The 14273-nt window shown below is 38.6% G+C and overlaps 1 protein-coding gene across 1 annotated transcript in view; it reads left to right on the top strand.

The window, feature by feature from the left end:
- The window catches only part of ENPEP (glutamyl aminopeptidase), a 66811-nt gene that overhangs the window by 37882 nt on the left and 14656 nt on the right, over window positions 1-14273 (top strand). Inside the window, 6 exon segments of the mRNA XM_070757882.1 lie at window positions 230-295; window positions 917-1068; window positions 4038-4117; window positions 10072-10205; window positions 10311-10366; window positions 11759-11909. Of these exon segments, the coding sequence (XP_070613983.1) occupies window positions 230-295; window positions 917-1068; window positions 4038-4117; window positions 10072-10205; window positions 10311-10366; window positions 11759-11909 (639 nt within the window).

The following is a 14273-nucleotide window of genomic DNA, read 5'->3' as shown; positions in this document are numbered from 1 at the left end:
CGCTCCCCACCCCCAACTTCAAGCCCGGCTCCTTGCGCTGCCTTGAAAAAGGTGCGTGGGGGTAGTTTTTGGCTGTCCATAGCCAAAAATTGTGTTTTTACTTCTGCAACGCTACTTCACGGAAATTCGACTTTCGCGGGCGATCTTGGAATGCAACCCCCGCGAAAATCGAGGGAACACTGTATTCAGAATTTGAAATCCCATGTAATAACTTTCTTTTCTTTCACAGAAATACCTAAGAGACTATCATTTTAGAAATGCAAAAACAGACGATTTCTGGAAAGCAATGGAAGAGGTATGTTCTCATTCTCTCCCTTAAGTTCATAATTTTCACTAATTTCATCTGAACTTCCATCAGGGAAGAAATAATAATTTAGCATTAATCATGCTTTTCATGTTGTTGCGATGGTACAATTAAGAAAAGACAAGGAGAGCACAAATGATTTAAAGAATTATGAATTAATGGTATACTAATAACAATTTGAAGCTAATAGCAATTTGTAGCTTTTTCTGTATGTGTGCATTTATCTTCCATCTGCCGAAATGTGCTGGCTAGATTTGTAAATAAACTGAAATAGCAAAGCAAAACTCAAAGAAAAAGGAAAATTGATCGGCAGCCAATGCAAGACACGGAGTGTTGTAGACATGTGGACGAATCTGGGAAGCCCCACAATGGCTCTCGCGGCCACGTTCTGCACAATCTGAAGTTTCCGAACACTGTTCAAAGGTAGCCCCATGTAGAGAGTGTTGCAGTAATCGAACCTCGAGGTGATGAGGGCATGAGTGACTGTGAGCAATGACTCCCTGTCCAAATAGGGCCGCAACTGGTGCACCAGGCGAACCTGGGCAAACTCTATTATCTCTATTTTTGATGTTGAAGACTGTCGCCAGCATGACCATCTATTGTTGTTTTTAGGTAAGTGGAAAGCCTGTCAAAGACGTGATGGACACATGGACCAGGCAGATGGGTTATCCTGTGTTGAATGTTGATTCAAAGTCAACAGTGACCCAGCAACGTTTTCTATTGGATCCCAAAGCAGATTCCTCCAAGCCATCTTCTCAATTTAGGTATCTTCTGTCTAAGAGTTTGATATGCTATTGCTAGACTTGAGAAATTTGGTCTTTACCAAGTAGATAATTGATACTTTAATAAAATAGTTTAGTTGGTTTTTATATTGGGATTGGAGAACCTATGAACCTTCTGATGTAGTTGTGGTGTAACTTCCATTTTTATGCCAAGTGGTAAATGGAATTAATTGAATTTGGAGCCCAGCATTTTCAGAACAAATTGCCAATCTTTGCCTTAGTTAATTGCAGTGACAATATTTTTCTCCCAAATCAACCATGATTCTACAATCAGTGAAATTGAGCTATGGTGGCACGGTGGTTAAATGCAGTACTGCAGTCTACTTCTGCTGACTGCCTGCTGACTTCATGTTAAGGAGTGTGCAGAACCCTTGAATTATCAAGGAGGAAAACGTAGGATTTCAGCAGATATCATTCAGTCATACAAGATGGATATATTAAAGTGTATAAAATAGTGTTTACTTTAGAAATAGCACAGTCAATTTAAACAGTCCGGTCATACACATTCAAACCAGTCAATATATCTCAATACAATAATAATATTACAAGCCTGTCTTTGTCTTACATATCAGACATACGTTACAGCTTACAAAATACATCAAACGAACACAAAACTTACTACATCAGCCACAGTGAATCAGCAGAAAGAACAGAGAGAGCAGCGAGAGAAAATCATGCTTTCTGATTCCCTCTTATGGCAATTTGCAATACTACCACTTAAAGCTACAGTACTTCAATACAAACAAACGTTCATTGTTAGCTTGTGTTCTGTCGGGCTCTCTGGTAGACTTCTCCCAAAAATTCACAGGTACAAAGTTCAGACACACACACGTTTGAAAATTCAAAACAATGTTCTTTATAATGAAAAGTCCCTTAAACCAAGCCCTCTTTTGGTATAGCAAAGAGCACTTGTCTCCAAACAAACTGGTAATTTGTACAAGTCCCTTATCAGTTCTGTGATACTTAGCTTGCAGCTGTGAGGCAATTCATAGTCCTTCTTTCACAAAGTGAAACACACTTTGCTTTGGTTTAGTTTCAAAGTGGGGAAAAATCAGCACACAAAAGGTCAAAGTCAGTAAAGCAGTCACGAAACACAACGATCAGATAATCCTCCACAATGGCCAAACCCACAGGCTGCTATTTATAGCAGCCTCACTAATTACCACAGCCCCACCCAACCACAGGTGGCCTCATTTTCTTTGATAATAATCTCTCAGTTGTTGTTGCCTATGCATCGCTCTCCGCATACGTGGCTGTATCATTAACTCTTGTTCTGAATCCAAGGAGGAGCTAGATAATTGATCTCCTTCTGAGCTGTCTGCCACACTCTCCTCCTCCCTGTCACTCATGTCTTCTTGGTCAGAGGAGCCTTCATCAGGAGATTCCACCAGGGGCAAAACAGGCCTGCAGCATGTGGATGTCTCCCCCACATCCACAGTCCTTGGGGCAGGAGCTGGGCCAGAGCTAACCACAACAGCTTGTTTATGTATTGCAAGCCCAACTGTTTTGTACAGAGTATTAGCACTGCACTTTGGCAGTTTGAATCTCACCAGGTTCAAGGTTGACTCAGCCTTCCATCCTTCCAAGGTCGGTAAAATGAGGATCCAAATTGTTGAGGGTAATGTGCTGACTCTTTAAACCACTTAAATCTCTGTGAAGAGTCCCAAGGATGCTTTTTCAAGAGACAACTGGACTTTCTATTTTTTTTCTTCGAAGATGTTTCACTTATCATCCAAGAAGCTTTTTCAGCTCTGGAACGGCTCTGCAACAGAGCTGAAGGAAATTCTTGGATAAGAAGCGAAACATCTCCAAAGAAAATCCAGAAAGTCCAGTTTCCTCTAGAAAAATCACCTTTGGGACAACCATGACCTGTGCATGCGCAGAAGCCAAATCTCATGTGGGCGCATGCGCATATATGTCACAGCTGCATTTTTCCTACCAGAACGCTGTCCTCCTACTTTCCCCCTTCCAGGAACCCAATACTAGACACAACAATTGTCATTATTATTATTATTATTATTATTATTATTATTATTATTATTATTATTATTATAAATTAGATTTGTATGCCACCCCTCTCCGCAGACTCGGGGCGGCTCACAGCAGTAACAAAAACAATATACATTGACAAATCTAATAATTCAAAATCTAAAATAACACTTGTACATTTAAAAATCTAAAAGCAAAGAACCCCAATAGAAAGACATACATACAGTCATATCATGCACTAAAACTACATAGGCAGGGGGAGATGTCTCAGTTCCCCCACGCTTGACGACAGAGGTGGGTTTTAAGGAGTTTACGAAAGGCAAGGAGGGTGGGGACAGTCCTAATCTCTGGAGGGGGCTGCCACACAGTACACTGATGATACCCAGCTTTACATCTCCACCCCATGTCCAGTCAACGAAGCAGTGGAAGTGATGTGCCGGTGTCTGGAGGCTGTTGGGATCTGGATGGGTGTCAACAGACTCAAACTCAACCCTGATAAGATGGGGTGGCTGTGGGTTTTGCCTCCCAAGGACAATTCCATCTGTCCGTCCATCACCCTGGGGGGGGGAATTATTGACCCCCTCGGAGAGGGTCCACAACTTGGGTGTCCTCCTCGATCCACAGCTCACATTAGAGAAACATCTTTCAGCTGTGGCGAGGGGGGCGTTTGCCCAGGTCCGCCTGGTGCACCAGTTGCAGCCCTATTTGGACCAGGAGTCATTGCTCACAGTCACTCATGCCCTCATCACCTCATCAAAATGAATCAGTTGCCAAGCATCCAAATTTTGATCACGTGACCATGGGAACGCAGCAAGGGTCGTGTGAAAAATGGGTATATTTTGAAGCAAATATTCTTAACAAACAGCAAGACCACAAATGGTTTTTATAGTATCTTTCAAAAATGGTGGCATGGTTCATTCTAAAAAGTCTTTTAAAAATGTCTCTCCTTTCTGAATTTTCAGTTACAGGTGGAATATTCCAGTGAAATGGGAAGAGGGCAGTACATCAAATATAATATTCTACAACAAATCAGAATCAGCAGGTAATCAAAACGAATGGATAGCAACTATCCACAAAGTTAAGATTTTCTTGAATCACATTCATAGAGGGCAGAGGTGGGCTACTGCCCTGATTTGGGGAGGGGGGAACACAGTGGGGTAGTGAAAATGGAGCTCCACCCCAGAGCACCCAATTTATACTACATTTGGAATACTGTGTCACATTTGGAATACTGTGTTCAGTTCTGGAGACCTCGCCTACAAAAAGATATTGACAAAATTGAACGAGTCCAAAGACGGGTTACAAGAATGGTGGAAGGTCTTAAGCATAAAACGTATCAGGAAAGACTTAATGATCTCAATCTGTATAGTCTGGAGGACAGAAGGAAAAGGGGGGACATGATCGAAACATTTAAATATGTCAAAGGGTTAAATAAGTTTCAGGAGGGAAGTGTTTTTAATAGGAAAGTGAACACAAGAACAAGGGGACACAATCTGAAGTTAGTTGGGGGAAAGATCAAAAGAAACATGAGAAAATATTATTTTACTGAAAGAGTAGTAGATCCTTGGAACAAATTTCCAGCAGATATGGTTGGTAAATCCACAGTAACTGAACTTAAACATGCCTGGGATAAACATATATCCATTGTAAGATAAAATACAGGAAATAGTATAAGGGCAGACTAGATAGACCATGAGGTCTTTTTCTGCCGTCAGTCTTCTATGTTTCTATATTTCTAACAATATCGGACTTCTGAAAAGTATACTTCTTTTGGGCCCCTTTTGCAGCAATTTCTGCCTCACCTGTATATGAGAAAGTTAGGATATAACAATGTCTGGCCCAATAATGTAAAGAGCTGCAACCCTCTGGGTTTACACAGCAAATTTCTTGCTTTTGGGAGTGCCTGTTCTTACAGAAGTAACCAAAGCAGTTTTTATTTAAAAAATAAAATGATCAAACACAAAACATATTTATACTTCAAATATTAATACCATCATCTCTTAAAAGGGGAAAGGGAGATAAAATAGATATTTCCATAAAACAGATACTGTACTTTCAAAATGTTTAAATGCTGGGGAGGGAGAAAAAAGAGAGAGCGTTACAAAACAAGGCGCATGTTCCAGTGCCACCACAAGATGGCGCTCATCTATTACAAACGGCTACTTTTAGTACTCGGCTCAATCTTGCACTGTTCCAAATTTAACATGGGAAAATAAAGTTCATGTTCATCAACTTTATTCAAAATATATAGGTGGGAAACATATATACTAATACATATTTATATAGTCCTAAGTAGAAAATGTGAACAATTAATCTAATACATACATCAATATTGTTTAATGCAGATTTCCAGTGTAAAAGTTTTACCTATATCTGCAGAAACAAACTGAATTTTGATGCCAAGTCCTTTCCTTTCTTTCCTTCCCTTTTTCCTTTCCTTTCTTTTCCCTTCCCCTTCTTCTTCCCTTCCTTCCATCCCCTTCCCATCTGTCTGCCTATCTTGAAATTATATATGCATGCCCTACTCACAAGTGTCTCCTGGTGATTACAACAATTATCCATCAGTCAATCAATGCATCAATCAGTCAGAATATAGTGAAAATGACCTTTGAGGTCTTCTAGTCCAGTGTTTTTCAACCAGTGTGCTGTGGCACACTAGTGTGCCGCGAGACATGGTCAGGTGTGCTGCGAAGCTCAGAGAGAGAAAGAAAACAAGAGAAAGAGAGAAAGAGCAAGAGAGAAAGAAAGAGCAAGAGAGAAAGAAAACAAGAGAGAAAGAAAGAAAGAAAGAAAGAGAAAGAGAGAAAGAAAGAGCAAGAGAGAAAGAAAACAAGAGAGAAAGAAAGCAAGAAAGAAAGAGAAAGAGAGAAAGAGAACAAGAGAGAAAGAAAGCAAGAGAGAGAAAGAAAGCAAGAGAGAGAGAGCAAGAAAGAAAGAAAGAGAGAAGGAAAGCAAGAGAGAAAGAGAACAAGAGAAAAAGCAAGCAATAGAGAGAGCAAGAAAGAAAGAAAGAGAGAAAGAAAGCAAGAGAAAAAGAAAGCAAGAGAGAGAGAGCAAGAAAGAAAGAAAGCAAGAGAGAAAGAAAGAAAGAGAGAAAGAAAGAAAGAGAGAAAGAAAGCAAGAGAGAGAGAGCAAGAAAGAAAGAAAGCAAGAGAGAAAGAAAGAAAGAGAGAAAGAAAGAAAGAGAGAAAGAAAGCAAGAGAGAGAGAGCAAGAAAGAAAGAAAGAAAGAGAGAAAGAAAGCAAGAGAGAAAGAGAACAAGAGAGAAAGCAATCAAGAGAGAGAGCAAGCAAGAAAGAAAGAAAGAAAGAAAGAGAGAGAGAAAGAAAGCAAGAGAAAAAGAAAGAAAGAGAGAGAGCAAGAAAGAAAGAAAGAAAGAAAGCAAGAGAGAAAGAAAGCAAGAGAGAAAGAGAACAAGAGAGAAAGCAAGCAAGAGAGAGAGAAAGAAAGAAAGAAAGAGAGAGAGAAAGAAAGCAAGAGAGAAAGAAAGCAAGAGAAAAAGAAAGCAAGAGAAAAAGAAAGCAAGAGAGAGAGAGCAAGAAAGAAAGAAAGAAAGAAAGAAAGAGAGAAAGAGAACAAGAGAGAAAGAAAGCAAGAGAGAGGGAGGGAAGGTGGGAGAGAGAAAGACATAGAGGGAGGTAGGGAGGGAGAGAGAAAGAGAGCAAAAAAGAGGAAAGAAGGAAGAGAGAAAAAAGAGGAAAGGAGAGAAAGAGGGAGAGAGAAATAGAGCGAAAGGGAGGAAGAGAGAGAATTTTTTTGTCCAAGCTTTTTTTAGCCTCCCCCCAACTGTGCCCCATGGTTTTGTAAATGTAAAAAATGTGCCGCGGCTCAAAAAAGGTTGAAAATCACTGTTCTAGTCCAACCCTTGCTCAAGCAGGAGACTCAATACAATTTTAGACAAATGTCTGTCCAGTCTCTTCTTAAAAACCTCCAGTGATGAAACACCCACAATTTCCGATGGCAAGCTGTTCCACTGGTTCAAGTGCACTAGAGTGCCTTCCGTCCCCTGTCCTATTGCTCTCCTATATTTGTATTTGTATTTATTAGATTTGTATGCCGCCCCTCTCTGAAGACTCGGGGTGGCTAACAACAATATAAAAAGACAATATAAACAAATCTAATATTAAAAGACAATCTAAAAAACCCCAATTTAAAGAACCAATCATACATACAAGCATACCATGTATAAATTCTATAAGCCTAGGGGGAGGGAACATGTCAATTCCCCCCATGCCTGACGACAGAGGTGGGTTTTAAGGAGCTTGCGAAAGGCAAGGAGGGTGGGGGCAACTCTGATATCTGGGGGGAGCTGGTTCCATATCTCTATACCTTTCCCCTATACCTTTCTTCTATTCCTATATCTCTTCTTCTGTCCTTTCATTGATATGTTCTATTACTATATCTTCTTTTCTATTATTTCTTAAATATATTTTACTATGAGTATCTCCTCTAATAAACTTCATCATTTATTTTTCTATGTGTGTGTGTGTGTGTGTGTGTGTGTGTATGTATGTATGTATGTATGTATGTATGTATGTATGTATGTATATATATGGGTATGGCTAGCTGATGAGGCCAAAATAAGGCTGAAATAGATCTATCCTAGTCTCCCTTAATTTTCAAATTCAGCTTAAACATGTGACACACATATATATATATATAATATGACGGTCTTGGTATATTCGGGTTTCTTCCCGTGAAGGATTTGGAAATTTCTGGCGACGTTTCGATGAGGTCCCACTCGTCATCTTCAGGCTGGTGTTTCTGTCCTTGTTCTAGGGCGAACACTGTTCAAGGACAAGGACAGAAACACCAGCCTGAAGATGACGAGTGGGACCTCGTCAAAACGTCGCCAGAAATTTCCAAATCCTACACGGGAAGAAACCCGAATATACCAAGACCATCATACCTGTACCTATGAAAGTCTACGAAAACATACATACATACATAGATACATACATACATACATACATGTCACATTTTTTTTTTTTTGGCTGAATTTGAAAATTAAGGGAGACTAGGATAGATCTATTTCGGCCTTATTTTGGCCTCATCAGCTAGCCATGCCCATTGGGACTTGAACCTGCAACCTTTGCCTTGTAAGGCAGAGAATTATCCTCTAGGCTACAGTATCCAATCTCTTCAGCTCTGCACCAGGGAAGGGTTACATGTTTTTGTGTCGAATCACCCTGGTGTATTGAAGGAACATCACAGCTTCTTATTTGCCTCTCGGCCCAACTATATATATCCACTAAAACCCTCATTGTGTATTGGACAAAATAAATAAATAAATGAAATGAAATGAAATCAAGTTTGACACTCCTGCTGTACATAGCAAAGATGGAGTAGAGTTGGAGGTTGCCTGCATTACGTTCTTCTGGGGGGGAAATGATAGAAGACAAACAATAACCAGATGTGTTTGCTAATTCTGAGGAAACTCCCATAAATCTCCACTATTGAATTAATCAGCTGCCCAATTCCAGAGACTCAAAATAGATGAGATGTGAAATGAATGATGTAGAGGTTGAATAAGCAAGGGCTTGTAATTATTAGATGTATTGCATGAGGATTTTAACTTTTTCTCTTTTGCTGAGATCCTGGGGAGAATTATCTAAGGGTAGACGCTTTTTCTGTTTCCTCGTGTTTCCTATTTTTGGAAAAGAAATGGTGAAGTCAGCCAAAATGTTATAAACTCCTCCCCATAATAATTCTCTCTGTATATCTCCCCTTCTACATTTTTAAAAATAGTCCTTTTAACTAAAATCAGTGTTGTGTCAGTTTTTGGCTTTTCCTTTAAAACAAAAAATATTTTTATTGTTTTCAAAATAAAAGACATAACATAACACACAAACATAAAATAGACAAAACATAACACATAACATAGAAAGGAGCTACAATTGCTCCGCTCAGTATTGAAGTCTTCTTAGTACAAAAAGGGGAAATTAATTATTATTTAGATCAATTCAGAAAAGTAAACATTTCTGTAAAATTTCTTTCTTTCTTTCTTTATCTCTTTATCTCTTTATCTCTTTATCTCTTTATGTCTTTATCTCTTTATGTCTTTATGTCTTTATCTCTTTATTTATCTCTTTATTTATCTCTTTATTTATCTCTTTATTTATCTCTTTATCTCTTTATCTATCTATCTATCTATCTATCTATCTATCTATCTATCTATCTATCTATTTATCTATCTATCTATCTATTTATCTATCTATCTATCTATCTATCTATTTATTCATTCATTCATTCATTCATTCATTTATTTATTGGATTTGTATGCCGCCCCTCTCTGCAGACTCGGGGCGGCTAACAATGATAAAAAACAACATGTAACAATCAAATTTAATAAAACAACTAAAAACCCTTATTATAAAAACCAAACATACACACAAACATACCATACATAACTTGTAATGGCCATGGGGAAGGAATATCCTAACTCCCCCATGCATGGCGACAAAGGTGGGTCTTGAGTAATTTGCGAAAGACAAGGAAGGTGGGGGCCATTCTAATCTCTGGGGGGGAGTTGATTCCAGAGGGCCTGGGCCGCCACAGAGAAGGCACTTCCCCTGGGGCCCGCCAAACGACATTGTTTAGTCGACAGGACCTGGAGAAGGCCAACTCTGTGGGACTTTATCGGCCGCTGGGATTCGTGCGGTAGAAGGCGGTTCCGGATGTATTCTGGCCCAATGCCATGTAGGGCTTTAAAGGTCATTACCAACACTTTGAATTGTGACCAGAAACCAATCAGCAGCCAGTGCAGGCCACGGAGTGTTGCAGAAATGTAAATATAATCTATTCTATCTAATAAATTTAATTTAATCAAGTAGAAACAGAATTTTACAAAATTTGGCAATAGGTTTATGGTTGGTGGAATAAAAGGAATGTTTAAAGATGTTAAACGAAAGAGTTTTTGGCTTGTCTTTTGGAAAGATATTTCATATCACTGTAACACATTTATAACTTATTCCTTACTTTTTTGATGTTGAACAGGAATTACTATTCCACGACCCAACGACCCTAATTCTTTCTTGAAAGTAAACAAGGATCATGTTGGTTTTTATCGCGTAAATTATGAACCTCAAGTCTGGAGTAATTTAGCTGACATTATGATGGCAGCCCATCAGGTCAGTCTGAAATTAAATGTTAATTTGTTTTGGAGATGATTATTCACTGTATTTTAATATTACCCGCCTGATGTCAATCGTTTCCCTTTTTTTCTCTCCTCTTAGAATTTTAGTCTAGCTGATCGCGCTGGTTTTATAGACGATGCTTTTGCCTTGGCCAGGTAGGTTTCGTAATTAAATTAAAGTAATTAAATGAATGATATACAGTTTGTTTGATGTTATGTTACAAGTTAGCTATTTAACATAATATTACCTCAAGGAACATATGTGAATGGTCACCTGTAAATATATTACATCTTACATTACGTATTACATACATACAAATATATCTTCTTGTTGCTAGAGTTGCAACCCTATTGTTCTGCCCGCGTGTTTCAACCGCCCGTAATTACAGGGTAATTAGTCCAGGAAGACACACACCACACGATAAAAGGAAAACCTAAAAGTTTTTATAAACAGAAAAACAGAAACAGCTCCCTTTTTAAATGTCAAAGGGATTTTCTGGTACACACAAGGCACAGGTTAAATGCAACCCAATTGCTCACCCAATAACTGGGAAATTGAGTCCAATTCTAAAGTCCAGAGAGTCCACACACAATCTTGAACAGCACAAAAACCACGATCTTGACGAAACAATGAATCAGATAAACTGCCATGAGGCTAAAACACCACTTTTATCTGTAGCACTAATTACAGCAGCCCCACCCAACCACAAGTGGCCTCATTTTCTCTTGTAATAATCCTTCAGTTGTTGTCTCCTATGCATCACTCTATGCACGCGTGGATGTGTCATTAATTCTTGTTCAGAATCCAAGGATGATACAGATGATTGATCTCCTTCTGGGCTGTCTGCCAAACTCCCCTCTTCCCTGTCACTCATGCTTCCTTGGTCAGAGGAGGCTTCGTCGGCAGATTCCATCAGGAGCAAAACAGGCCTGCGGCATGTGGATGTCTCCCCCACATCCACCTGCACAATCCTTGGGGCAGGAGCTGGGCCAGAGCTAACCACAACACCTATGCACATTTATTTTGCAATAATATCCAGTGAATACATGCAAACCTATTTTGTAAGTGATTTCAAGAGTAATTACAAACGCCCTTTCATTCCTTGAGGTTTATTCTCTCGCTGTTATACCAAGAAACTCTTTGTTTTATTTTGTTGAGAAAACAGAAACCATCATTCACTGTTGGATTCTGCATTATAGATACTCCATGAGTTGTAGAATCAGTGAATCTGGAAAGTACATACTTACTGAATTTGCAATTCGGAATGCTATTAGCCAGATCTTTAAAATTTTGTTACAAACATACCAAAATGTATAGTACATACTGTAAGCTACATGTGATTTTATTCTTATTGCAGTGATCTTAATCTATTTTATATAAACTGATGATTGGATCTTCAAACACTATGTGCTGCCTTATGGATAGAACATAATCTAGCGAATAACAACAACAATAATTAAATAACTAATTAATAAATAAGTGTCAGTCCATCGGATTTAATTCCTAAGAGGTTTCTTCATTTTCCTTGTTCTTCATTTTCCTCTTAGAGCCGGACTTCTGAAGTATGCGGATGCATTGAACCTTACAAAATATCTGACACACGAGAAAGAATATATACCATGGCAAAGGGCTGTAGTAGCGGTATCCTATATTGGACACATGATTGAGGATGATATGGAACTGTATCCCAAATTTCAGGTAAAGTTCCCTGGGAAATTGAATGTACCATGAAAAGAACAATACAGATCTCTAGTCCTCACATTCATTCACCTTCTGCAGTAATGCTAAAAAAATGACTTCATCAATCTGGAGTCATATTTTTTAAAAAATGAGTCATATTGAATTTCCAAAATGTATATTACCAGTTACTTGGGGGACCACCCCCTACCGTATTTATTTATTTATTTATTTATTTATTTATTTGTTTATTTGTTTATTTGTTCATTCGTTCATTCGTTAAATCGTTAAATCGTTAAATCGTTAAATCGTTAAATCGTTAAATCGTTAAATCGTTAAATCGTTAAATCGTTAAATCGTTAAATCGTTAAATCGTTAAATCGTTAAATCGTTAAATCGTTAAATCGTTAAATCGTTAAATCGTTAAATCGTTAAATCGTTAAATCGTTAAATCGTTAAATCGTTAAGTATGAGTCCCAGCGACTGATTAGATCCCATAGAGTCGTCCTTCTCCATATCCCAGACAACCAGACAATGTCGCTTGGCGGGGCCTAGGTGAAGAGCCTTCTCTGTGGGGGGCCCGGCCCTCTGGAGTCAGCTCCCCCCGGAGATTCGCACTGCCCCACCCTCCTTGCCTTCTGTAAGAGTCTTGAGATCCACCTATGTCAGGCTTGGGGCAATTAGGTCTCAGCCCCCAGGCCAATGGAAAGAGATATATGTTGTATGATTGAACGAGTATGATTGTTTTTAAGTACAGTGTTCCCTTGATTTCCACGGGGGATGCGTTCTGAGACCGCCTGCGAAAGTCTAATTTCCGCAAAGTAGAGATGCGGAAGTAAATACACCAATTTTGGCTATTGACAGTATCACAAGCCTTCTCTTAACACTTTAAACCCCTAAATTACCATTTCCCATTCCCTTAACAACCATTTACTCACCATTATTACTGGTACTCACCATTGAATAAGAACCTTAGTGATCCTGATATTTATAAACATAATTATTTATTAACAATAATTATTTTTTTGTTATTTATTTGCAAAAATTATTAGTTTGGCGATGACATATGACGTCATTGGGTGGGAAAAACCGTAGTATAGGAAAAAACCGCGAAGTATTTTTTAATTAATATTTTTTGAAAAACCGTGGTATAAGCTATTTGTGAAGTTCGAACCCGTGAAAATCGAGGGAATACTGTATTAGACATTTAAACTGTAATTTTAAATTTAATTTAAATGTTGTATTGTTATATTATATGCTGTGAGTTGCCCCGAGTCCTTGGAGAAGGGCGGCATACAAATCAAATCAAATCAAATTAAACCAATCAAAAGAGCCGGGGTGGCGCAGCAGGTAGAGTGCTGTACTGCAGGCCACTGAAGCTGACTGTAGATCTGTAGGTCAGCGGTTCAAATCTCATCACCGGCTCCAGGTTGACTCAGCCTTCCATCCTTCCGAGGTGGGTAAAATGAGGACCAGGATTGCGGGGGCAATAGGCTGGCTCTGTTAAAAAGTCCTGTTGCTAACATGTTGTAAGCCGCCCTGAATCTAAGGAGAAAGGCGACATAAAAATTGAAATAATAATAATAATAATAATAATAATAATAATAATAATAATAAATAAATAAATAAATAAATAAATAAATAAATAAATAAATAAATAAAGTGTCATGCTATGGAAGGTTCCTGTTCAGAAGGCCCACCTGTCCTAAATTTATCAAATTTTAGAAGTGTTTGTGGTATTTATACCAATCTAGACATTCCTCCTAAACCCACTAGGTGTTCTCTCTTACGAGTGGATTGTGGAATTGTGGATACTAGGAAAGTGAAAGGCAGGGAAGCAAGATTAGTCCCTACCACTGATAAGCCCCATGAAAAAAAAGACTTACATTACCCCACATCAAAGTCACAAAACAGCATGTAAATTTTTGAGTTTTGAAGAGTTTTGGAGAGTTTTTAATCAGCAGGGAAAAAAGGAGAAAGAGGATTTGCTTGCATTCCGAACGATGTGCTTGCATTAGATATAATTTTGTCCTGAGCAGGAATAGGTAAATTAATTTGGTTTGTATTAAAAAAAAAAATCAGATGTGCATTAATATATCTACAAAGGCTCTCCAAAACGGGTGATATTGATATTGATAGAAATGGAGCAAGAGGAGGGAAGGATCTCCCTTTTTAAAAAGTAAATAAATTCATGGTCTTGATATTTGAAAGCATAAATAGAAAGGAGCTACACTACTGAACTAGGAATAATTTTGCAGGAGAGAGGAGAAGGAGGGAAGGGAAGGAAGGAAAGAGAAGGAAGGAAGGAAGGAAGGAAGGAAGGAAAGAAGGAAGGAAGGAAGGAAAGAAGGAAAGAAGGAAGGAAGGAAGGAAAGAAGGAAAGAA

The sequence above is a fragment of the Erythrolamprus reginae genome, chromosome 7 (assembly GCF_031021105.1).
Source record: "Erythrolamprus reginae isolate rEryReg1 chromosome 7, rEryReg1.hap1, whole genome shotgun sequence".
NCBI lineage: Eukaryota > Metazoa > Chordata > Lepidosauria > Squamata > Dipsadidae > Erythrolamprus > Erythrolamprus reginae.
Note: the sequence above shows the minus strand (reverse complement) of the source record. Positions and strands in the feature narration are given on the sequence as shown.